This window comes from Saccostrea echinata, unplaced genomic scaffold (genome assembly GCF_033153115.1).
Source record: "Saccostrea echinata isolate AGI-Se365-2 ecotype Australia unplaced genomic scaffold, CSIRO_AGI_Sech_v1 ptg000009l, whole genome shotgun sequence".
In the NCBI taxonomy this organism is placed as follows: Eukaryota; Metazoa; Mollusca; class Bivalvia; order Ostreida; family Ostreidae; genus Saccostrea; species Saccostrea echinata.
Window position 1 is genome coordinate 30,762,604 of NW_026889758.1, and position 27,177 is coordinate 30,789,780.

The 27,177-nt window shown below is 32.9% G+C and overlaps 1 protein-coding gene across 1 annotated transcript; it reads left to right on the forward strand.

Moving 5' to 3' along the window:
- Positions 1-869: 869 nt before the first annotated feature.
- LOC133182641 (lysosomal acid glucosylceramidase-like) lies at positions 870-26,879 on the forward strand. The gene is made up of 8 exons (XM_061317488.1): positions 870-1,086; positions 2,066-2,209; positions 2,689-2,822; positions 3,426-3,598; positions 14,638-14,875; positions 15,594-15,809; positions 22,942-23,105; positions 26,753-26,879. Exons 1-8 carry the CDS (start codon positions 870-872, stop codon positions 26,877-26,879), a joined length of 1,413 nt encoding a protein of 470 aa, XP_061173472.1.
- The last annotated feature ends 298 nt before the right edge of the window (positions 26,880-27,177 follow it).

Here is a 27,177-nt window from a genome sequence, read left to right on the forward strand (position 1 = left end):
ACACTGATGCCCCCGTGTGGCAATTTAGAGCAAAGGTTAAACTTTCTCAAATGCAAATCAAATATGTTGGTACTCAAAGTAAGTTCTTGTCCCGAGGAATATACCTGTGAAATATGAAAGCCCTAGCAGCAACCATTTAAAAGATATGGAAAAGGTAAAAAAAAACTTTCAAAGGTAAGTCAAACATCAAGGTCAAGGTCTAATGGTCAAAATTAATGGTGCCCAAGGAAAGGCCTTCTCAAAAGAAATACACATGTGAAATATGAAAGCCCTAGCACAAACCGTTCAAAAGATATGGCCAAGTTTAAAGTTTATCAAAAGTAGGTCAAACTCCAAGTTCAAGGTCAAAAAGTCATGTTGGTATCCAAAGTAAGGTCTTGTCACAAGGATTACATATGTGAAGAATGAAAGCCGTAGCACCAACCGTTCAAAAGTTATGACCAAGGTTAAAATTTTCCAAAAGTAGATCAAACGTCAAGGTTAAAGGGTCAAAGTTGTTGGCATCCAAAGGAAGGTCTTGTCACAAGGATTACACATGTGAAGTATGAAAGCCCTAGCACCAACTGTTCAAAAGTTATGGCCAAGGTTAAAGTTGGGAAAAATTTTGTAAAACTGGGTCAAACTCCAAGGTCAAATATGATGGTACCCAAAGAAAGGTCTTGTCACAAGAAATACACATGTGAATATGAAAGCCATAGCTTCAACCAATCAAAAGTTATGGGCAATGTTAAAGTTTTTGCGGACAAACAGATAAACAGACACACAGATAGACGGACGGACAGGGCAAAAACTATATACCCCCGAATCTTCGATACGGGGGCATAAAAATAGAAGTTTGTCAGATAATATTGTGCTATGCATGAAGAATCATGGGAATGCATACTAAGGTCTTGATTTCAGGACTTCCTTGCTCACAGGTATCGTTTGGTGAGGGGAACATTGTATGCCGCTGTAACGCCACATACTGTGACACCGTTGACCCCTTAGAACCTCTGGCCATGGGGAGTTTTGCACAATACACCTCGACAAGAGACGGCAAACGTTTGTATAAAACTGTCGGCAGCATTTCTCAGTCTCCCACAGGAAGTAAGTATATATGTAAAAAAAAAAAAAAAAAACACGTGAACCCCTGAGAGAAAGTTTGTTTTTGTCAACATTGTTGTCTGTTTGCCACAAATTGGGTATGGACTCTTTAAGTTTCTATACAAATGTATGGGTAATGTTAAATCGTTTAAAAACTAGGTACCCAGTAACAAACAACAGCCGTTATAAATATTTAACTGCATTAAGGGCGAACGCCCCTCATCTTCGCTTACGATCTGCTCCCCTCCTCTCCTTGGCTAGCGAAGATTAGCACATCTCTGCCCATTTTATTTTATGTATCCATGCCAATTTTTTGACGTAAATTGTAAATAAAATCAAGCAAATTTAGCACTATACTGTGCAAAACAAAATTTTAGAAATTTGTTAATGATGAAAATTTATATGGTAAGGAAACTTCTATTGAGAGATGGGCCTTTCTTTATCTTAGTATATTGATATCTATCGGTATTTTTACAAAAGTTAATTAGCTGCTACAGTAAACATGAAATTATAATATTATTAAACGGTCGAGTGTAAATAATATTTCATAATATTATACTTTCATGTAAATTATTTGAATCTGATTCGTCGAGAAATATTTGTTTAAAAAACACTATTGCCCGCTGAATGATGAAGCCACGCCCTCCATGCAGCGTAGCAACAGTCAACATTGCTTGATGACGGACGTTATTCCAAAAAAAATTAGCGACTGCGCAGAATTTATGCGCGCAAGGTTCAATGTTATATGTATTTGTATAAAACATTCAGTATAATATAATAAATATTGAATGTAGTTGAGTGTAACATTGTTATAATTTAATATAATAATCTGCTTTAATTGAATAAGATAAAGTCGATTTTTTTATTTTGAATGACGAGGAAACACAGACTTGACGCTATTATACTGACATAATTAAGGTTAATTATAATGCTAGTGGGTTTTTTTTTTTTTTTTTTTTTTTTTTTTTTTTTTTTTGACTAGTTGTAATAAGGGTAGATAAAAACACGACTTTCCAGCGTCTGTTTGGTTTTGGAGGAGCATTTACTGATGCAGCAGCGATTAATATTGCCAACTTGTCAACTACAGCAGCGAACCACGTCATAGACTCATATTATGGGCCAATGGGCAAGTGAAAGTTACTATACTCTTAACACGGTATACTTTATAAAGAACGATACTAATATTCTAATCGCAGACTTTGTTAGCTAGACCCCAGAAGCTTTTTCAAGAAACATTCCTTGCAGTTCGACCAGGCAAGTGTAGAGCATTTGATGTAAAACCCCCTTGAGCTTCGGGAACTTCTATAGTATGGATGACTTTCGAAAAAAAAGCTAAACCCAAATTGCGTGAAATTTTATCATTTGGTATCCTTTCATTAATATCACTTCCTGTTACATAAAAATCAGCCATATATACTGTTATGCAGATAATTAGTAACTTGTTACTGGGCGGATATTGAACTTCTATATATAAGTATAAAGCAACCACTATCAGCTTTCGAATGGTATTTCCTTAACGCAAAATACGTAATTACTTCCGAAGGGATCCGAATGATTAAAAATTATGTCAAGCTCTAATGCAATGCCTAATGATCTTTTCTATAGGAATCGAATATTCGGTTGGCCGCGTGCCTATAGGAAGCTGCGATTTTTCTACCCATCCGTATTCTTATGATGATACTGACGGGGATTTCAATTTGACCAAGTTTCAGCTTGCAGAAGAAGATATTACTTTAAAGGTTACTTTTATGACTGATTGAAATAGTGATTATTTTATACCAGTTATTATTTGCTTACGACTGATATTTGTAAGATTTGCGACCTTGCTAAAAAGCCACTATATCCGCTATATATATATGGAAAGTTAACTAAACGAGAAAATGCTGTAGTAAAGAACAGAGGTTTTTTTTTAGATCACCGATTTGAGAATAGAATATGTCACTGAAAGTAACTAGTAGTATACAGTTTTGCTGATGGCCTTTGTTAAAACTATTTGAAATAATTCCTTTTTGAATTTAACTCTTCGAGGTATTGCTTATGAGAAAATATGTCCCAAAGGGTATGAATTCAAGAACACAAAGAACATGGTAGCGAAAGGACTAATGAAGCTCTGTACCTTTTTCTGGTGCTAATATTGTTATCATGGTATGGTTCAATTAGTAAAAAGTCTGTCATCGAGACAGTATCAAAATGATTATTAATTTTAAATTATAAGTTAAGTAAAGTGGAAGGCAGGTCAAAAATTTGTTAAACTTCCACAAGTTACATCTACTGAATTCTTTCAATCCTAATGAGTGAATCAATTAGACCACGTGTTTTTCATGCATATTTTTCCTTTAAAGATACCATTAATTCAAAGAGCAATATCCGTGAGTAAGAGAAATATATCGTTCTTTGGAAGTCCTTGGACTGCTCCAGCATGGATGAAGACAAACAACAATTTGACAGGCAAAGGTTCCATAAAAGGGGAAGCAGGCAACGCCTATCACAAAACATGGGCTCTGCACTTTGTCAAGCAAGTATAGAATAAAAACGTGATTGCTCTTGCTCCGCAAAACAAGTTCTTTTCTTTCTAAACTACATTTCTTCTCATCTCTCTGTCATTTCCAGGGTACAATGGTACCAATTAATATGTTTTGTAAACTCAGATTGAATGCTTTTTAAGAAGGAATTTTATTTTTAAAATTCTGAACATTACCATTTTATCAATTAACCTTATATTATGATGACTTCAACTTTTCTATCGTCAACTTCACTTATTTATGTATCAATATGTTCTTACCACCTGCATTTGGAGTTTATGTCTCCCAGTTGATTCGATATCCATAAACATGCTCTTTCTAAAACGAGGTAAGCTATTGACAAACAAGCTGATGAAACAAGGATATCAACAGACTCATTTGAAGTCAATAGTTTGCAAGTTCTATGGTTGATACAATGGCTTTGTTAGCAAATACAATCTATCACTGAGTCAAATGTTGACTGATGTTTTACATACTAATTGTTAGGCAATGATTTACACACTGAATTGTCTGCGGATTTTTCCGTTTGCCCGTTCATAACAAGGAGCACACAGAGGATGTGACCGGTAGACAGGGGATGCTTACTCCTCCATGGCACCTAATTCCACCTCTGATGCTTTTAGATATCCGCGTTTGCTCTGCTTTCGATTTATATTGTTTCAATGGACTTTTGAGCTTGATTACTGTTCGTTATATTCAAACAAGTCTGAAATTTAAAACCTTTCAGGCACATTTATTATTTGCCAAAATGAATGTTTGTTAATGTTTCGATTATGCTTTCAGTTCTGTCATGCGTTTCTTCAAGGTGTTTCTTTTTGTCCATTACGTTAGATGAACATTACGTAAGATTTTGAGCTATCCTTTGTTCTATTCTATTATTTTCGTTCATTGGCTGTCTTCCTTGTTGCTGATTGGTTGAAAACAAAGAACATGTACATGACAACGGGTAACTTCATGTTAGCGGGAGTTCAACATTGCCGCTACATTGCAAAAAAAAAAATCCAACTCATTACTCAGAGAGTACTCTTCATCTAAATTTCGGGTGCTCATTACCGCTACATCTTATCAATAACACGATTGGCGATTACAACTCATTACCTATACCTGCGATGAATTCTGTTCACTAATTCACTCACAATGTAGGTGAAGCTGAAGTACAAATATTAAGTATGAGTTTTATTAAATATAATTCATTGAGTCTGTAGTTAGTTCAACCAGTAACTGCATGAGTGTCGTGGCTACTGATATTGAGAAGTCTGTAACTTTCCGCAGCAACGTAGAATTATTCATTCATTAATATTTACATTTTTTTAAATGTCTAAGAAATGAAATGGCCAAAGATTTTGAATAGTAGTGGAAAAAATTATTCTCAAAATCCTGCTTTCAGCTCTGCGTGAGCAGATTAAACAGGTCTTGTGCATGTACATGTACTTTATAGAAGTGTACGTGCAAAATACACTGGCTAACTGAAGAAGCGTTTAGCGGTAATTTATATTTAATATAAATGTAGCGGTAATGTATACTATTTTGGAGGGGTAATGAGTATGCAGCGGTAATGACTATATTGAAAATGTAGCGGTAATGTAATTGCATCCATGTAAGCATTACGCAGGAGATATGACGAACCGCCGTACAATCAAATTTGCAGTAGAGCTTATAACTGTACATCTTCATATCGTCTATTTATAGCACATTGCTAAGAAATCTAATAATAGGCGTTCAACTCTCTTCATCGCTAAAGCACGCTCCTACCAAAAAAGACCTAGATTTAGCCCTTAATAGTAACCTGTAATTTCAGCAGGGATCTACAAGGGATGTTCCAGAAAAACGCGAACATTTTCAATATTTTTTGTTTCACCAATATTATAAAATTAAAAATTGGCATGCATTAAAATCAACATTTTTAAAATAATTCACAGAAATTTCAGTAAAATGTCTCTATAAATAACATTTTTCTCTTTGGTAAAGGTATCACACCGGTAATTGTTTTCACTATGTAATTCTATATAGAATAAAAAATCATTAAAAATCAGGTATTCGAATTCATGAAAAAATATTTAGCAGGAAGTGTTAAACGTTACCAGTCACATCAGCTGACACCAAAAAATAGGGTACCTACACGGCATTTTCTGATTTTTTCCATCCGCAAACAGGAATACCCTCAAAACCACGTGTATTCAATGTGTTTATAAACATCCTGTGTGCACCCCAGGAAGTGGCCTCCTATGCCCCGAAAGAAATAGTTCCTGTCAAAAACCTTTAATATTTTACAAAGTACATAAAATATCCTAAGCACAGATACCAAAAATGTAAAAATAGAATAAGGGAAATTAAAAAATTTCTCACAATAAAAAAAATATTTCTTTATTATGTATGGAACTACAATTGACTAAGTTCATTTTGATTGGTCAATTACCGGTGTGATACCTTGAAGGACCTTTGAAGTTGTCAGATTTTTTTCATTTTTGCACCTGAGATTTCTTAAATAACTGTCACTAACATCCTGAAGCCTGGGGATCTAATTCCCATTATTGCTGGAGATATGATGCATTTATCTCCCTTACTCCAGAGCAGTCAAGAATACACACTGAGCACTCTGACAGAAGTTTTTTGTGCATATTTTGAAGCAGAATTTCATCCTTAATAGACTAAGCCTGGCAACCAATTTTGTATCCGTGGAGAGTATATGCACTGTTCTTCACAACAAACAAAAAATAATTCACAAGTCTGAGACCATTATGCAATTATTACATAACAAAATTGCATTTTACCCTCCTAAGAATGACAGAATTTACAGAAATTGTTAAATATTAGGCTGATAATAAAATCTGCATCTGGTCAATTTATGTTCCAAATAAAGCCTAGGTACTTGTCTACAACCTGCTATGCAGAAGTTTATCTAAAAGCTGTGTTGTAACACAGGGCAGTCCAAATGATATCAGCATCTGGGGAGGTTCTGAACAGCTCTGACACTCCATTAAACTTGCTTTGATGATAAGAAAATGGAGAAAACAATTCAGATGTAATTTATTGTTGTGATTTATGTAACTGGCTTTCTCTGCAGACACAAATTAGCCATGAAATTCCAATTGAACATGCATAATTATCCTCTTTTCATTGAATTACTCAGGAATTTCAAAGGTGTTTGATGATTAATTCAAGATTACAGCTTTTTGTTTCACCAAATTTACATAAAAATTCAACATTTAAATTTAAAAATATAAATCTTAAACATTTTTATGGGTCTTAACACTTTTAAATGTGAATAAATGCAACAAAGAAACTAATATCAGGCCATCCTCCATGATTCTTGGAGGTGGGTGGGTGTACAAAAACTGCTGATAAAATTTATAGGAAGTGACAAAAGAAGAACAGGGCACTTTATTAGCTGAATTATGGTTATTCTGATATTTTGATTGTGTAAATATGTCAAATTTCTTCATCACTTTAATTTGTAATTTATTAATATTTCAGTACATTAATGTGCTTAACAAATCATGCTAAAATAAACATCCTGACTGAGACTTAATTTAAAAGAGAGGGTCAACACCTACATAAAAGTGGTAAAATGACAAAAAACATTCTCCGGCAAACTGAAAAATCTTGAATGTCAGCTGCGAAAGCATGGAAAAAGTCTAGAGAACCATATCAGGCATACCATGGTGCTAAGTGACATTCTGTACTATATGTGTGATGCATGGTTGGGACTCAGAATAAGTATTCACTCTCATGCCCTGACAGTATTTATGCAATTTTGGTCATAAGCTTCTTATTTTTGAAAAATTCTTAATAAATTTTATTTGTACATTACTTTCATAAGACAAATTTAACTCATTTCATTATTTCTATTCCTCCACTCCAGTAATAAATGAATCACTTAAGGTGAATAAAATGAAAGTAAACCCAGTCTCTGTAAAATTTAACACTTTTTAAAAACATGTTTTACTTCTTCACATTTTATCGCAGTTGTCGCTTTTGTTGAAAACTCATTCGCAAACCCAGAAATAGTCTTTTCTTGAAAAAATCAGCCTAAAGTGCTTTTACGACAAAGTCTGTAGACACTATAATTGACTGCGGTCAGGTGGTGCACAGAGTTTAAAATCATCTAAAATAAAAAACCAACATTTTCTAACTTCTTTCTACATGTCAGAATTGCATAATCCTACTTTGAAAGTCATAATTTGGAGTTTTGAGGGTAAAACATGACATATTATTAGTATTTTACATAGAAATCTGTATAAATTAATGTCAACCCTACTTCTAAATTTAAAAATATGTGCTTTCACACAGAAAGTTCATAAAATGACATATTTTGTTGAAATATGCCTTTATAAACTTAAAACTGCCTTTCATATGGGTGTAGATGATTTTACACAATCACCTTCAAGGTATCACACCGGTAATTGTTTTCACTATGTAATTCTATATAGAATAAAAAATCATTAAAAATCAGGTATTCGAATTCATGAAAAAATATTTAGCAGGAAGTGTTAAACGTTACCAGTCACATCAGCTGACACCAAAAAATAGGGTACCTACACGGCATTTTCTGATTTTTTTCCATCCGCAAACAGGAATACCCTCAAAACCACGTGTATTCAATGTGTTTATAAACATCCTGTGTGCACCCCAGGAAGTGGCCTCCTATGCCCCGAAAGAAATAGTTCCTGTCAAAAACCTTTAATATTTTACAAAGTACATAAAATATCCTAAGCACAGATACCAAAAATGTAAAAATAGAATAAGGGAAATTAAAAAATTTCTCACAATAAAAAAAATATTTCTTTATTATGTATGGAACTACAATTGAGTTCATTTTGATTGGTCAATTACCGGTGTGATACCTTGAACGAATCATTCATGATTTAACTGCCGGTGTAAAGACGAAAAGTGACCCCCGTAGAATATTGACCGGGGATCATTTTCCTATGTAGAAATTTGACACCCCCCCCCCTGTTCAATATTCTACGTAGAAAAATGACCAACGTTTTCGTAGAAATTATGGCCTTTGGGTCATTTTTCTCCGTGTGGGTTGTAGAAAAATGACACCGTAGAATAATGACCCTCTGTCATATATATATATATATATATATATATATATATATATATATATATATATATATATATATATATATATATATATATATATATATATATATATATAAAATATGGTTTTATAAAGAAATTTTTTGTTAGACAAATACATAGGGATCATTAAAATCACAAAGTCTTATTATATGAAGTGTTCATTTCTAAAAGCTTTAAAGTTTAAATAACAAAATTAAAAGGTATTACTATACTTTACATAAATAATACAAGGTGGTTTATCCCATTTAAAGGAAAACATAACAACTAACAAGGCTATAATAATATTCTTTGACTATTAGAACAAGAATACGCGCTTTCTTTGATTTCTTTTATCACATTTAAGGTTTTCCATCCCTAATAGGACCAAATTCTCTACCCTTAAATGTTCATCATGTACAGAATACTTTGATATTAATTTAAAGCATTTTATAGTACAAAAGGATTTACCGAGAGAAAGTTTCAAAAATGTAATTTACTAAGCAGTAATTAATTAACAAAAATTGCTTTGAAGTCTATGGGGACAAGATTTTTTTTAAAAATTCAAATAATAATATTAATAAATATTGTGGTAGAAAGATGCATTAAACATTAGAAATAGAATGAAAATTGAAAACTTTTTTTTTACCAGATAAGTTTTTAAGATTAATTTTTAATTAATTAAAAACAGATAACTCTTACCAAAATTCAAGGTCATAAATTAGGACAGATCCCATCCTTCCATGCTTATAGTAATAAATGGGAATTATGTCTAAATAAACTGAGTATTCAACACCTACACATCTGATATGTATTCAATTTCATTGCATCTTTTGCTATTAGGGATGGAATACCTTAATAATAATAACTTAAAAGTTTTCAGTTTCCACAGTTTTAATTATTTAAATGTGCAAAAAATCAAAATAAAGTCTTCTTTCTTCTTCATAAGTTATTAGAAAGATTAACGTTTTAAAACTCTTCCCAATTAGTTTTAAAAATAACAATTGTTAAGAATTTTTTAATCTCATAATTATCTTATAATTTCTCTGAATGAAGTCTTAAACTTCTTCTCATAAAAATATAGGGAAGGTTAAATATGTGAAATATATAAATCTTAAAAATATCACACAGGACTGAATCAATATGCCTCTGACCTTCGATATCAGGGACACAAAGCGTGATTAGCTCAAAATCTTTACCAGTGTCTTTTGTTGTTTGCTGATGTCGACAAAGCCTTCACAAAATGAGGCTTTTTACAAAGAGGTGTTTAACAAAAGTCTATACACGGTAATATCATCATCTATCCCTCTCTCTCCTTCCCCACACCTCTCTCCCACTCTCCCCATAATTCTCTCCCTTCCCCTCTCCCACTCTCCCCCACTCTCTCTCCCCACACACCCTTCCCTCCCGAATCTCCCTTCCTCCCCCTCCCCACACTCTCTTTCTCTCCCCACACACTCCCAACTCTCTCTCCCCAAACACACTCTTCTTCTCTCCACCCTATTTTTCTCTCCCCTCAATCTCCCCCTCTCTCTTCAACCTCTCTCTCTCTCCCCCCTTACACTCCCTCTCCCACCACTCACTACCCCTCCTCCCCACTCACTCTCCCTCTCCTCTCCCCACTATCACCCCCTCTCTTTATTATTTTTTTGACCGCCTGACTCATTTATTATTAGGTCTTGTGAAAAAAAGTAATACATATGCACAATACATAGAATTTTCAAAGTTATTTACAATAAAATTAATGGAAAAAATACTTATTGAAGAATAAAGAAAAAAATCTTACTGTTAGTAAAAAAGGAATTATAAAATGTTTATTCTTGATCTTTTTACTTTAAATTGGATTTGGCAAATTTGTTTATTTTTGCAAAAAAAATTAATGTAATTTAAAATTATAAGGGCGATAACTTCAAACAACATAAAATACTGCTTCCCTGTTCTCAATTTGTTCATTGCGTTATATGTTTGCGCATTTAATTTTATATGCTTGGAAAACAATATTCATATGCTTACTAACATGCAAGGAACATATATCAGCTTGAAATCTAAGTTGGATATTATTTTTTGTACCGTTATGAAAAATAGATGTGCGGCTAATGCCCTAAAATATCCACATGCAGAGAGGAGGTCTATAAATATCCTTTATTTGATCTAGTATGTAATAAGGGTTTGACATTCACTATCCTTTTCCCTTGTATGCTTTCAGTTTAATATATTTTCATAATTTTTATCTTGTTCAGACATCGCGTCGTTGCTTTCAATATTAACTAAAATGCACTTGCATCATGACTCACTCGTTGTTCTACGGATTACCCGGCATTTCTTATTTTCTTATTGCATATAAACGTTCGTTTGGTGTTTGTTCAAATAAGTACTCTTAATAAAACTATGTATAATCTTTACTTGTTGCATGGTTCTACTCTGCTAACCATAGATTTCTAGATCTACATGTGCTAAACGGTTTCGAATGGACAGTGTTAAATGATTTACCGTTGGGCTATCAACGTAATTTGAGTAAATGTTCACCTTATTACAGGTCCTAGCAAAGTTTCTGGGAAAATTAAAATCATTCACTTAAGTAATAGAGCCATTCAATCAAAAAAAAAAGTCAAGTAAATTGTAGGCTTAAAAAATTGTTCCAAAGTTGCCTCTGTCGCACATAGGAACCCGCCTCAATCTATATGTGCTGTACATAACATTATAGAGATAAAGTTTATAAATTGTAAAACACTTGAAGTAAGCATTTAATTCTAAGTCTGAAGGAAGAATTTAAGAAGGAATGCCACGCCAATTTTTTTTTTTTCATAGATCTTTAAGACATCGCCTTTAAATTATGGTTTCAGCATTAAAAGGCCGATATTAGCTCTCAATTATTTTATAAGATTTTTTCCCCAATTTTTCATAGAAAATGAAAAAAAGATTTTATTTGCAAATAAGATGTTTTAGAGTTAAAAATTTGCTATTAATAAATGCAGAAAATGAATATCTAATAAAATATGTAAACAAAAGCAAGCTGGACATTTTAATTTTTTACTGAAAAATTATTTATGAAAACAATTTGCGAATATTTTCGAAACCTATGGATAATATATTCAAAAAACAAGTCACAGCTACAATGAATATGCTAGACACAATCATATTTTAAAAAGAAATTAAAATGAAAATGCCAAATTTTAGAATTTTTTTTTAAAATTTTGGCCAATTCCGATCGAAATTTAAACTGATCCCAACCAGAACTTTGTAATAACTGGAAATAGATAACATTTTCACAAGGATACTGGTTTGTTTAGGTGTAATACGGATTAAAAGGTAATTGAACTTGACAGTCAAATAGATTTCTTAGAGGTAAATACATAAAGAGGACGATAATTAGTATTTTATTTAATTTGTGTTAATTTTTATCGGGATCAGTTTCATTTTGACCGGGATTGATCCAAATACAGATATATTAAAATAATTATTTTCCCTTAAATTTAGCTCTATCTATCTTTCAATTTCTTTTTAAAATGTGATCGACATACATATTCTCCCTAGTTGTGACTGGTTTTATGAAGATTTTATCCATAGGTACAAAAAATATTTACAAATTTTGTGTTTTATATTCATAAATGATATTTAATTTAACAAATTAAAATGTCTGTCTAACCTCTCTTTACACATTTTATTAAACATTCATATTATGCAATCATTTATAGCAAATTTTAAACCATAAAGCATCTTTGATTTGAATGTATTTTATTGTCTATTAACTTTACAAATGGGATTGGGCAAAAGTTCTAAAATATTAATACGCCCTTTCTCTACATACATATACATATATGGGTTTCAGCTTAAAATAAATAAACACAGAAAAGCATAAAAATCAGAGGAACAATATTCAACTTAATATATTTCTTATATAATACACAAGCTGTATAGAATTCGTAAAAAGTAATAATTGTATCAACCAAAACAACCTGACTTTTTAATAAATGGAAAATAGGTATTCATTTTCAACATCGTTTAACGTTTCATCTCCCCACAGTAAAGTGTGAGTATCAACAGTATGTAATTTTTCCATTCGCGGAAATGTGTCAAAAAATTCTTTTCTGGCCTCTGTATATTTTTTGCATGAAAAGAAATAATGATGAGTATCCTCCACTCTTCCACAAGAACATCGGGGACTTAAAATTACATTACATCGAAAAAAAAATCGCTATTAAACACACAGTTGTGTCGAAGCCTTATATGTAATACCCCAGTATATTTAAGCGTCGAATCCCGTATATCTGAAATAAGAGGGTGGCATAGCTTTATTGTAAGAAATGGACTTTTAAAAGATAGACAATGATAGACAATGAGGAAGAATTTCTTACAATAAGAGGTAATGAGTTCAATTCGTCAATAACAAGGGGGATGAAAGTTGACATATGTTTGCAATCTGCATTTAGGTATGTTATAGTTATATGAATTTCTCGTACTGTAACTTGAAAAATTACAACGCAAATTTGGGATTATATCAGTTAGATATTCAGAAACTTGGTTATTGTAGTTAATCTAGTATGTTTTCTTCTTTCTGTATGACGTCCAGCTCTAGCCTTTTCAGTTCGTCGTCATTTTTGTTGGTCTACCAACTTCTTCCACCAAATAACTAGTCCATTCATCTTTGAACCTCTTTAACTATGTATACACTTGTGATCGATACATGTATTTATGTTGTTCCCTCGTTCCCAGCTCTTTTTCCGTATGAACAGGAGTCAAACCCCGCTCTGCACAACACTGAGTGATAATTTGGTGCGCCGAATGAACGCTCGACGTCGCAGTTTTTGGCAATATCTATTTAATAGTTTTTGTGCATATAACGTCATATTTTTGTTATTTATGATGTCAGAGTATTGATTTTTTACACACGAGTACTCTAGATCATGAAGTTTTTAAGCATATAACTTTTGTCACATATTTCCGAATAGCCTGGTAATAAAGAAAATTTTGCTGTCAAGGCTATTTTTGAAAGTCAAGAAATTGCCGTGCGCCGACCACCGATATTTAACACCCTTTAAATGTTGTTTATAAAAGCATATGACATTAGAACCTTCTATTATTTAGCCAAAATGACAAAAATATCATTTCCTAACATTATGCCAAAAATGAATAATTTTGGTCAGGTACTTAATGAAATATTTAAAAAGTTCGCGTTTATCTGGGACAACCCACGTATATACTAAAAGTATATATATGTCCCTGATGTCAGGTACTGTAGATGAAGTTTCTTTTTTAATAAATAATAGTACACAAATTAAAATCTATTTAAAACTATAGCATGTATAGGTATTTCGTGTTTCTGTGTTTCTTTGATTTCCGCCCATCAACCAATCAGCTTTGAAAAGGTTGGTCAGTAAGCGAGGGCATTGCCTAAGGAAGCTGTAAACAATGCTCACCAAAGAGTTCTAATTCCATGGTAGTTGTATGCATTTACAGTGATCTGCCCTTTGAAGTAAGATGGAATAAATTGAAATTTACAATAAATGACACAATTTGAAATAGATTAGAGTATTCTTAACACTATATTAGTCTAGGATAAAGTAATCAAAAAGGCTATTTGCCTGTATTTTTCGAATGTAAGTAAACAACAGTGATTTTTATTCAGTATTGCTTCATTGTGTTTGAACACTTTTCCTGAAGAAATATGGCAGGCAAAGTATGTAGCTAGATAAACTTACTACATGTATGTACAACTTTATATGATACAGTTTTCTCAATGTCCAATGTACATTTTTCATTACTCTTTAGAGTTTCCTTAACGCCGATTCAAATGAATAGAATCAGATCATTGAAATGAGTCCTATTTAAATTTTGAAAGTATGAAAAGAATATTTAAAAGTATGAAATGTTTATATAAATTCAAATTATTTTTTTCAACAGATATCTAGAAATATAATCAAAATCATGGATAGTTTTTCCTTTTGTTGATGGAATGTTTTCTTGTCAGATTTCTTGATGCCTACTTGCAATACAACATAAGTTTCTGGGGACTGACAGCTCAGAATGAGCCTACAGATGGAAACATTGACCATTTCCCATTTCAAGCCACCGGCTGGACGCCTGAGCAACAGCGAGACTTCATTTCGAAAGACCTTGGGCCAGCCCTTCATGCCAATGGTTATACAGACCTTAAGCTTATGATGTTGGACGACCAGAGGCTTCTTCTCACGTACTGGGCAGACACGGTATAAATGAATTAGATAAATGCGGGTCAAATATATGCTGTATATAAGAACTTTTATAATTAGAATATACATTTACAATTATTTTCCCATCATAATTGGTTAAAATAATTTTTTTTTTTAAAAAAAAAATACATCCCCCCATCCCCTCTTTCCCAATATTTCAGTAAGTCAGTCGAAGGCTCAAGCTGGCAATTTTTTTTAAGTCTAGCAGTTTAATTCATGCATTCAGTGTTTACAAATTTTGTTTATGAATATTATACATCTATTGACTGGGTTCGAGGACAACATCCGTTTTGTCGGACGCAAGAACCAATGCAAACTGTTTTCATGATGTCCTTAGGCCGAAGACAAACAGTTTGGTTCGAGCGGTCGACAAAACGCATTTTGCCAAAGAACACAGTCAATAAATGTTTCAAATTGTCATATCTAATATATTTTGACATATATACATGTACACTGTATCTTGCTTCTGTGATGTAATTTTACTGAAATTCGGTCAATTCTGTCACTGTCAAACACCAACCAAATAAGATTTAGCTGATCCCGCCCACAGTGTGACGAAAGCGGTTCAATATCATCGACGGGTCCAATATCTCTGCGGTCAAACATTGATTTTTTTATGACCGCTCAGTAAAACATTGGAAATGTTAGACTTTTTTTAGTATAGATTTATATAGGAACCAATTTTTAAAGGAATAACAACATAATTTATTGGTAGATATTAGCGGATCCTGGTGCCAGCAAATATATATCTGGTGTTGCTGTGCATTGGTATATGGATGCCATATCTCCTACATTTGAGTTAGATTACATTCACAAAAAATATTCGGATCACTTTATATTTGGAACTGAGGCCTGTTATGACACAGTCTTACATCCGGTGAACCTTGGAAACTGGAAACATGCAGAAGGATACGCCCACGACATCATGCAGGTTTAAATTAGTTACATTTTTATTAGGCAAATAATGTAAATCTTCACATTTTTAATAACACACATGAATTATTTTTCAATTTGAACTTCATGGTGTTCGTTGAATGCAAATTACACTGGACAACCTATTCTTGTATGTCAACGAATATTTCATATTCATTCGATGAGTTGATATTTGAAAGTGAGTTAAAGAATCGAATATTCGGGGATTTTTTTTTTTCATCAAACACAAAAAGGAATAATTTAACTATTATGAATTTAATTGGCACATTGCCGGATTTATATTTCTTATATATACTTGTACATGTATCAGTGATCAATTTTCGCCGATTTGATTCACTACTTTCTAAATAGAGATATATAGAGAACAATACATACTCTTTTCCATATTACATCTTAATTGTTATTTCCCGATCATGACAAGGAGCACACGGCGAGTGTGACCGGTCGGCAGGGGATGCTTACTCCTCCATGGCACCTGATCCCACCTCTGATGTCTTAGAGGTCCGTGTTTGCTCTGCTCCTATATTTTGTAATGGTTAATTGACTTTTGAGCTCGAATACTGTTCGTTATCTCCACATATTTCATTGTATCAGCCCGAGACACCAATGTCAGTAAGAGGACCGAAAGCCCTGTTATTGATTGAGGGCTGATACTGGATGTGATATTGAAAAAAAGTATTATCATTATGATTATTACATACTATTAAAAAATACAACACATATCTACTTAAGTAAAAAAAAAATAATCTCGGACAAGCTTATTATATCAAGGAACAGTAATTTAAAATTAAGAGAATGTGAAAAAATAGGTTTTTTAACATAAGTACTTTTTTTAAGTATTAATATCCAAGGATCGCACAGTTATCGGGAAATTGGTTAATTAAGAAAATTGTCTATGGAGTGTTTGTTTTCAAAACATGATATCAAAGCTTATAATTACATCTCTTATTAGCTAGATATTTCATTTTTTTTTTAACTGAACCGTATACAACAATGTCGTATTGATAAGATATCAATCACTTGGAGCTTCAAAATATTTTTAAAGTTATGATATAGATCCATCGTGAAATATGAAATGTAGAATTCTTTACTGTACACCTGCAAAATTCTGCACAAATTTTATTCCCAAATACAGACGCAAAACCTGATATGAGGGTATGGTAGGATGGTTCATATTCGAAGTAATTTTATCAGAATATGTTTATTTGATCGAATATTTCGAATATTTGTCCCCCCTTTTGCGAAAGCGAGGGGACATTAAATCTCATTCATCTATCTGTCAGTCTGCCTGTCACAAAAAAGACTTTAACCTTGGTCATAACAGTAACTTTTGAATGAGAAGAGACAGGGCTTTCGTATTTCACATGTACATTACCTGTGACAAGACCTTTTCAAATATACTTTGATTTTTGACCCCTTTACCTTGACCTTGAATTTCAAAAAAAAACTTAACATTACTTTAAATAAAATAAAATTTGAATGAGAAAAGATAGGGATTTCATATTACATTTGTACTTAACTATGACAAGACCTTTCAAAATATAATATGGTTTTTGACCAATTCACTTTGAAGTTTAACCTGACATGTGCATGTGCATTACCTGTGACAAGGTGTTTCCAAGCATGCTATGATTTTTGATCCCATGACCTTCATGTTTGACCTAATTTTCAAAAATTAAACTTTGGTAATTACTTTTGAATGACATATGATAGGGCGTTCATATTTGTCAAGTGCATTACTTGTGTCAATATGTTTCCTACTGTGCTATGATATTTGACCCCGTGACGTTGGCCTTCAAGTTTGACCTAATTTTCAAACATTTTATTAATGTCGCTAACTTTTGAATGAGAGAAGATGGGGCATTCATATTTGAAAAGTGCATTACCTGTGACAATCATTTCCAAATGTACTATGATTTTTAACCTCATGCCCTTGACCTTGAACTTTGACTTAATTTTCAAAATTTTTAACATCGCTGATAGTTTTTGATTGAGAGAAGATATGGCATTTAAATTTACATGTGCATTACCTGTTTCAAGGCCTTTTCGATTGTATACTCTGGTTTTTGATATTTTTACACATGTGTATTTCATGTGACAAGACCTTTCGGATTGTATTATTATATTTGACCTCATGACTTGATATTGAAGTTTGATATCTTTTTGAGAAGCATAACTGTTATCAATTCAATAATATATGTCTTTTTTAAGCGCTAAGCGCAGCGCAAAGCGCTTACTGTCATCTTAATACTACTTCCGTTCGCGATCCAGCGCCACTTAGCAAGTAAGATAACTCCACCGAGTCTTCTAAAAACACGCAACTGGAAATCCCCAACTCGCTTTCGGCTATTTTAGAATAATATTGTGTTACGCACAGGTCTAACAAGCATTCTGAGAGCATTGCATTAGCAATACTAGTCCCCTATCGGCAAGTGTAATCTGGTTCCCGTTAAGAATTGAAAATGCTATAATTCCGTAAAAAATTAATGAAGCAGGACAAAATGCAAACTTTATCTATAACTAATCAAGGTAAAGCCACATACCAAAAATGAGTTCAATATCTACAAGCGTTTAGAAGAAAATTGCGGAAAACCCGTAAAAATTGAAAAGACCGTAATTCCGTCAAAAATCAATGAAGCGGAACGAAATACAAAGTTGATCTGTAACTCATCAAGATACACTCACATACCAAAAATCAGCTCAATATCTGCAAGCGTTTAGGAAAAAAGTGCGGTAAACCAAGTGGGACAGACTGACAGACAGACAGAGGGACAGACAGACAGACAGACGGAGAGACAGACAGACAGACGGACGGACAGACTCAGAGGAAACCTATAGTCCCCTCCGGTTTCACCGGTAGGGGACTAATAATAGGTGTCAATTAGTGAGGTAGATAGTATACATTGTACGAAAATCTGCTGTTAGTGGATAAAGGCGGTTCTTATCTCTATACACTGTAGTTCATTAAAAAGTCATGTCGGCACTGTGTATAACATGTAGCTAACAATTGCTGCAGTGATAATATATGTATCGAAAAAGTATTAAAAAAGCCATCAATGATGCAAATACCTTAAAAACGGTTTATTATATGTCATGTATATAGTGATTGTTTAAAACTCATATGGGATTTTAATAAGTGTTTAAAACTCAAACTAGAAATAAGTCATTTAATGGAAAATTTCGCATAAAATTGATATATAATGTTCTTATGATCTTTATAATTTATATCCATATTAACTAACTTTTTTTTCTTCTAGATCCTTATTTCAGACAATGTAACTAAAACAAGTCTTTCTATTATCACCCTTGCACCATGCAGAGAGCTATCAATGATGTTGATTTTCGCATCTCAGTATCAATTATTAACAGAGTGACGTAAATGCATTCATGAACTGTCTATATTCGTGTAATCCAGCCTTGTTTCGCAAGGAAAGGCAGGTTACGGCTGCACGTACATGTAGGACACGTAGTGGCTGAATCCACTTAGAGAGGAAAAACTAATTTCTCGGAAATATTGATGACAAATATGGCGCTTTGTGTGTGCTGTGCGTAAGATATGTCGAAAAATGTAAAACCTTACTTATACGTTCTCAGTAACGGGGCAGGTATGTTTGAGTTGCCGATTTGTCTGCTTAGCAACTTTATGAGCACTAAATAAAAACAGAATGAAACAATGTTGTATATCTTCATGAAAATCAGAAAATAGGCTTTCATATTTGTTTATACTTGAGATTAATATACTATCTTTTCTTTTTTGGGTTGTTGAATTATTTATCATGGAACTAGCACAAAAATTACTGGTCAATTATTTTCAGGATTTCTTTTCAAGGAACACACCAGTGCTGTGGATATTTTATTTTATTCCTATCAGCATGCTTTGAGTGGTAGTTGATATCATACCTAAACAAGTTAAGATTAAGCTAAAGCATCAATGTCCGTAAAAAAAATTCATTTTAAAGTATTTTAACAAGAAAGAGTTAAAAAAAATACTTGAGTTTTTAATGACATATTTTTATTCCGAAGAAAAAAGTATAAAAATTTTATTTAAAAATGTGATATTTACAAATCAGCTACACATATTGCGAGATCAACAGAAAAGACTAATTTTCGACGCAAATACATTATAAATCATGTATATGAAAGTCAAAGATTAAAGAACAGCACTGAATGTTTTTTCATCAAACGAAGAAGACAAATATAATATACTTATACTCAAATTGTATATATACCTATTATCTCTGACAAAACAACGAAAACTCTTCAGGTGCTAATTTCCTAGATTTTGTCACTTGTTGATGCCGATATGTTGCACAGCGCGATGAATGTGAAGTGTTAAAAATGTGTAATGCACAGCTGTAGCATATTCAAAACAAAATGTAATAGTTTAAGTCTTATTTATCATTAATTAATACCGGCGATTGTGTAAATATCTTACACACTCCATTTTCTATAATTGCAATTTAGCACAAATAGACAGTTTTTCCATAACTGTGGTATTGCTCTTTCTTGCCATAAATAAATTAAACAAAAACACAACAACAAAAAGTTACCAAGTTGCTTTAATCGAATTTGCTGAGAGATAGTAAATTTGACGCTCAGGCAAAAAACTGTGTGAATTTTATCTTGACTTTTTAAATATATATGTTCATTTTTTGGCAAATTCTGTTGAGTGAACATGTAAAATTTGTTCCAAAAATATTAATACGTTCTATTTTCACTATTGAAGAGTTATACTTCTCAGTGCGCTCTTTTGTGAAAAAGTCGGAAAATGTACAAATCTCGCGGGATTTCTGGGACAAACGTAACATAAACATGTAAACAATATGTTGAATGTCGATGAACAAATCCTATATCAAAATGTAGATTAAAAATTTTATTGTTGTGGACTTTATATACATTAAGAGTAGAAATGACAATGATATCAATTTACTATTGTTGATCGTATGTATCTATTTATCGAATGGTACATTTAAATACAATACACATGCCTCGGAAATGTCGTATTTTTTATTAATGGGTGATAAATTTAGGGTTCTCGCTCTCTTACATATGTCTTTTAGTTCGTCTATTCTTTAATTGGAATGAAAAATACATTTAACATTTAAAATTGGATTGAGGTTGGCATGTTTTGTATTATCCGCAACGCCATGCTGTCCCAGTCAGACGACCAAACGCGCCTCTAATTTTGAAGAGTTCACTAATGGAAATCAAACGTATTGACACCCGCATTTCAAATTCCTAGCGTATGATAACGGGGAAAATGCTCCGAGTAAAAATATGTAGGGCTAACATTCCAAGATATTAGATTGTGTACATTTGTAGAACTTTCTATTAAATATCTTTCCACCACAAGAAACAGTCCCCCATAAATCTTGTTCTTTATGATTTTATGGCCAGTTTTTAAATTGAATGTTTTATAATTTGTATAATTCAAATATGTTATAGAAAATGAAATCGTAATAAACAGTTTTGAAGTGAGAGGTTATTACTGAACTTTTCTTAAAAGCTAACGAGTGACATACTTTAAATAGCAACGTATATACGACGTCATGGGATGTCACAGTCTCGAAGTAAATGTGTATCAAGCAACTGTACTAGCCCCTAGCGTTTGCACTGTCAACATATTACTTATATATACCAATACAATAGGCAATTTAAATTCAAAATAATTCTGATGAATGTCAAATTGCAAACATTGCTTAGCGCAATCCAGTACTTTCAGTACTTTGATTGTATAATGCATAGACAAACAAGATGGTTACATTGGCATCCCATCCACTAAGACACCGAAAACGGGGGACCACAATTCTTTGAATTTGCTTGTTTTATTGAATATTCGAATAATGAACCACATGTACTGACAAATTGATCCCCTAATAATTATATTATTAGATTTGTACCAAGTGTATATATATATATATATATATATATATATATATATATATATATATATATATATATATATATATATATATATATATATATATACGAGGGGTGATCTAAAAGTTCGCGAACTAATTGAATTACTTCCATAAAAGAAATAAAATTAGGTTTTAGTGTTCTTTATTTTTTAAAATAGTCCTCTCCAATTTTAATGCACATCTGCCACCGTTCTGCCCATGCGCGAATCACGTGTTCTGTTCACAGAAGCTAAAAGATTTTTCCGAGTCTTATTTTTCTTACCATGCGAGTTATTTTTATGACAAAAACAGTCCATTTGTCAGAAATGGACAAATCTCGACAATAGGATGGGTGGATATGGATATCCTTTCCCAGAATGAGCATGGTGACCATCACAACCCGTGTCCTCTGTCTTGGGAGCGTCGTTTTTCCAATGTGGATAAAATATGGGTGCCTTCTTTTTATCATATGTGTTATGTTTAAAGTTTAAAGTAAACAATATTTTAGGGATTTGATAATTATATTAATGTTAAAATATTCGACTATTTTCCTAACTGTAACTTGGCTATCTTTCGTAACAAATTGTTCAACTAAGGACACTTCTCTTCCTAAGCTTGCTTGAAATCACAGGACAAAAGAGTAAACATCGTTTTTAACCATCTCCCTTACTTCACTAAAACAATCAATCCAATTAATGATTGAACTTCTAACAAGTCTTTTGTCTTCATAAACCTTGTACAAATTATTATATGTTACTGCAAAGGGATTTCCAAGATAAACTTTAAACTTTACAGCCCTTCGTTGCTCGAGTAGGACTGAGTCAACCATTTTTTGTCACAAGTCACTGATATATTGACGTCATTTTCACATTGTGACGTCACAAACATGGAACAAAACATTTCATATCACCTGCTATTTATAGAACATGTGTTTGACCATATGTGTGCCAAATGTGCAGAAATACCAATATCTTTACCTTCCAAGTAAAGGAGTACAAAGGTAGATTGTTATTGTTTAAAAAATCAAAGCAAACGTATAATATCAGGGAAAAAACTGTCAAAACATCTTAATTGTTTTACATGCATGATAACTTTTATTTTTCTGTCTACAATCATTAATTTTGTTATGGCTTTTTGCCATAGTAATTGTTTCATTCTTACAGTGTGCCATATTTATGCTGTTTTCTTTCTTTCTTTATATATCCCTGTATTTGCCCCTGACAACACAAGGATCTGGAACACTGGGTTACAGGTTGGACAGACTGGAATCTAGCCCTGAATCTGGAAGGTGGTCCCAACTGGGTACACAACTATGTAGATAGTCCTGTTATTGTTAATGCAGAACAAGATGAGTTTTATAAACAACCAATGTTCTACGCAATGGGTCACTTCAGGTTAATACAGAGTTCAAAAAACTCTTTTAATCTAACATGCTTTTGTTAACTGATTACATGCGCAATTTGAGAATAAAAATAATGTATTGCTCCTAAATGAAGGGACAAGCAAAAATATGGTGAAAAATATTTTGCAATTTCATTGTAGTTTTTACATTCATGACTGGTATTTTCTTATCTAGTATTGAGTTGCTCCCCTCTTTGCAATTACAGTCTTAATGTCACTAGGTTTGCTATTATGTTCTTACAGAACATTTTTATTAATTCACCTGAGCTGAAAGCTCAAGTGAGCTTTTCTGATCACCCGTTGTCCGGCATCTGTCCGTCTGTAAACTTTTCACATTTTCAACTTCTTCTAAAAAACCACTGAGCCAGTTTTAACCAAAGTTAGTACAAAGCATCTTTGGGTAAAGGGGAGTTTAAACTGTTTAAATGAACGACCAAACCCCATTCCAAGGGGAGTTAATCAAGAAAAGATAAAAATAGGGTGGTCATTAAAAATTCTTTTTCTCATGAACCACTGGGCCAAAAAAAGCTGAAACTTAAATGGAAGCTTCCCGGGGTAGTGTAGACTCTAAATTGTACAAAGCATGCCCAACCCCCAACCCCCCGTTGCTAGGGTGGGGCCATAATAGGGAATCAAAGTTTTACATTAAAATATATAGGAAAAAAGATCATTTAAAATGTTCTTCTCATGAACCGCTGGACTTGAAAAGCTGAAACTAATGTCGAAGCTTCCTTGAGTAGTGTAGATTTTAAATTGTTCACATCATGACCCCTGGGGGTAGGATGGGACCTGAATAGGGAATCAATTTTGTACATTGAAATATATAGGAAAAATCTTCTTCTCAAGAAATACTTGGCTAGATAAGGTGAAACTTACGTGGAGGCCTCCTGAGGTAGTGTAGATTCTAAACTGTTGAAATCATAGCCCCAGGGGGTAGAGGGGGCCACAATAGGGAATCAAAGATATAGAAAAAATCTTTAAAAATCTTCTTCCCAATAACCACTGGGCCAGAAAAGCTGAAATTTATATGGAAGCTTCCTGAGATAGTATAGATCTCATATTATTCAAATGGGTGGGGCCACAATAAGTATTACAATGGGGGGGGGGGGGATCTGAAGAAGAACAGCAGGACCAAAGTTACTCAGGTTAGCGTTGTTTCCAGTTAGCCTCTTGCTGAATTAAGAACCATTCCTACTGATATGCTTTAGCCGTCGGCATGAAATAATTAAGAGTTAATATCTGTCTTCCATTGATGAGACCATAGTTTAAAAGAGATGTCTTAAAGATCCATCGAATAAAATTTTGGTGTAGCATTCCTCCTTAAGCGCAGTGTAATGATTGAAAGAAAAACGACACCGTATTCTTGCTTAATTTTTTTTATGCCTCCATAATCGAAGATTAAGGGGCATATAATAGTTTTTGCCCTGTCCGCCCATTTGTCTTGTCTGTTTATGTGTTTGTTTGTCCTCAAAAACGTTAACCATGTCCATAACTTTTGACTGGTTGGAGCTGTACACGGGGCTTTTATATTTCACAGGTGTATTCCATGTGACAAAATCTTTCTTGTGTACCAACATATTTGACCTTTTTACGTGCAGTTTGACTCACTTTTGCAAAATTTTACCAAAACTTTAATCTTTGAAATAACTTTTAAACGGTTAGTGCTAGGGCTTCTATATTTCAGATGTATATTCCTTATTACCTTTGACCTTGGAGTTTAACCTACTTTAAAAAACTTGAACCTTTTGAACAGTTGGTGATATTTCTTAGATGTACATGCATTCCTTGTGACAAAATCTTTCCTTGGGTACCAACAATTTTGACCCTTTGACATTGATCTTGGAGTTGGACCTACTTTTGAAAAACCTTAACCTAGGCCATACTTTGTGAAAAATATATGTGCTAATGCTATCATATTTCACATATGGTTTCCTTGTGACAATACCTTTCCTTGGGCGTCATTAATTTTGACCTTGACCGTGGAGATTGACTTATTATTTCAAAACTTTGACCTTGGCCATAATTTTTGAACGGTTGGTGCTAGGGCTTTCTTATTTTACAGATGTTTTTTTTTATGACAAGACCTTTCTGGGGTATAACTATTTTGTATATCTTGACTTTGGAGTTTGTCTTGCATTTAAGAAACTTAAACCTTTCCCATGAGCAGACATGGTCTGCGTTTCATAAACACAACTTGTTCTCTATATACATTGTTACGTAATACATACATGTAATATTATATTTGAATAAATTGAAATTTCTTAGCATAGCTGAGTGTGATAAAAAAAAATCAGATTTGATAAAAGATAAATATACTATTTATGAAGTTTTTATGGATTATGTAATATGCAATTTTCTTAATCTTTGCAAAATATCGATTACGCAATATTCAATTTATATTTTGAAAGAAAATTAAACCATGACTACACTTTTTTATAATACGTATGACGTCCATCTAAATTCGAGTGAAATATCCCTTGATTTACAAGTATGTTTCCTAAATTTGAAAGACGTTATCGAATATCAAGATCGTTCGCAAAATCTTTGGCCGCTCTACAGTATTTACACACCTTTGTCTGTATAGAGCGGCCAAAGATTCAAACGATCTTGTATTGGATAATGTCTATGAAGGCGTAGATCCTGTAATTCTGTGGGACGAAAGTCCAAGATTTCCGTATCATAGATTGTTGTACAAAGACATCTTGCTAAACTGACATTATCCAATACAATTCTTATTGATTCAAAACGGAATAAACTAAGCGAAATCTCATGAAAGAAAGGATCTACTCACAGTGAAAATAAACCCGTTCATAATGTCATACAATACGTCTCAACGAACAATCCAAGAAATCCGGAAATTTTCAACATAATTAGGAATAACCTACCTATCGTAGAGGTTGAGACATGAAAAAAAATATTAGAAACTTCGCAGATTATCAAAAGTAAGCGACAAAGCCCTTCTCTCAAATCATCCTTACTAGAGCATCTTTTTCCAGTAACAACCATGAACAACCCGTCTTCAGTAAATGCAATCCAAATGCAGCACTTTTCCATACCTGACAGAAGGGTCTAGATTTAATTTCAAAACCGGAAGCGAATTTCCTATTATAACCTGCATGTCGTGCACCACTTCCAATCTTATTTATGTGATAACCTGCGCCGGTTGCAGTGAAAATTATATTGGTCAAACAGGAGACACCTTAAGAAACAGAATGACCGTACACCAACAGCAAATCTGGGAACCAAAATACCAGTGTATCCCCCGTCAGTGAAAATATTAGAATCTGCGCCAGGAATAAAAGTCCCAATTTTGCCGGGTTTTTTTTCTTTTTACAAATTTCGAAAGAATACCACAGAAAAAGAACCAAAGAAAAAACTTTTTATTAACAGATGTAAACCTGTTCTAAATGCTACATAATTGTATTTTGTATCAGATACATATACTTTTCCAGCAGTATATATCTGTATTATTACATTTTCAACAGTGAAATACTGTGATTTATTTATTGAATAAAAGTGATATTCTCTCACAGTGTGAAAGGATACGAAAGTGATATTTTATCACAGTGTGAAAGGTTATCAAAGTAAGCAAAAAATAATCACTGTTGAAAATGTAATAACTATTTATACACAATTGTAGTAAGTTTTTACCATCCGGATCGATTCGCATAGGAAATATTGCACAGGGACAGGTCCCAGAAGGAATCAAAATACTGACTTTCCAGACACCGAGTGGTTATATCGTGACAATAATACTTAATGTGTGAGTATTCTATGACTGCAGCAATAATTAATCCTTTACATTTTGATTAAATGATGGTATCATTTCAGAATATGACTGGGAGTGTAAAATGTAAGTTTGATGAGATTTTTCCTTTTGTCGTTATTGAAATAAACAAATAATCACTGCAGAAATTCTTAATGTGTATTTTAAAATCGTATTAGGTTGGTAAATATTTTGAAAATATTTTTAATACAGTATGTGTGCAGTGTCTTGTTAACAATTAAGATTAGGATGAAAATTAGAAAAAGCGCCGAAATTTAAGATGTTTTATATAGAGAAAT

What these genes read in the sequence shown, in the direction of transcription:
- LOC133182641 (XM_061317488.1), top strand. Translation starts at nt 870, where the DNA reads ATGGGAATGCATACTAAGGTCTTGATTTCAGGACTTCCTTGCTCACAG. An exon ending in CTCATATTATGGGCCAATGG is followed by an intron (nt 2,210 to 2,688) that starts GCAAGTGAAAGT and finishes TCTTTTCTATAG; the next exon opens with GAATCGAATATTCGGTTGGC. An exon ending in AAGAAGATATTACTTTAAAG is followed by an intron (nt 2,823 to 3,425) that starts GTTACTTTTATG and finishes TTTCCTTTAAAG; the next exon opens with ATACCATTAATTCAAAGAGC.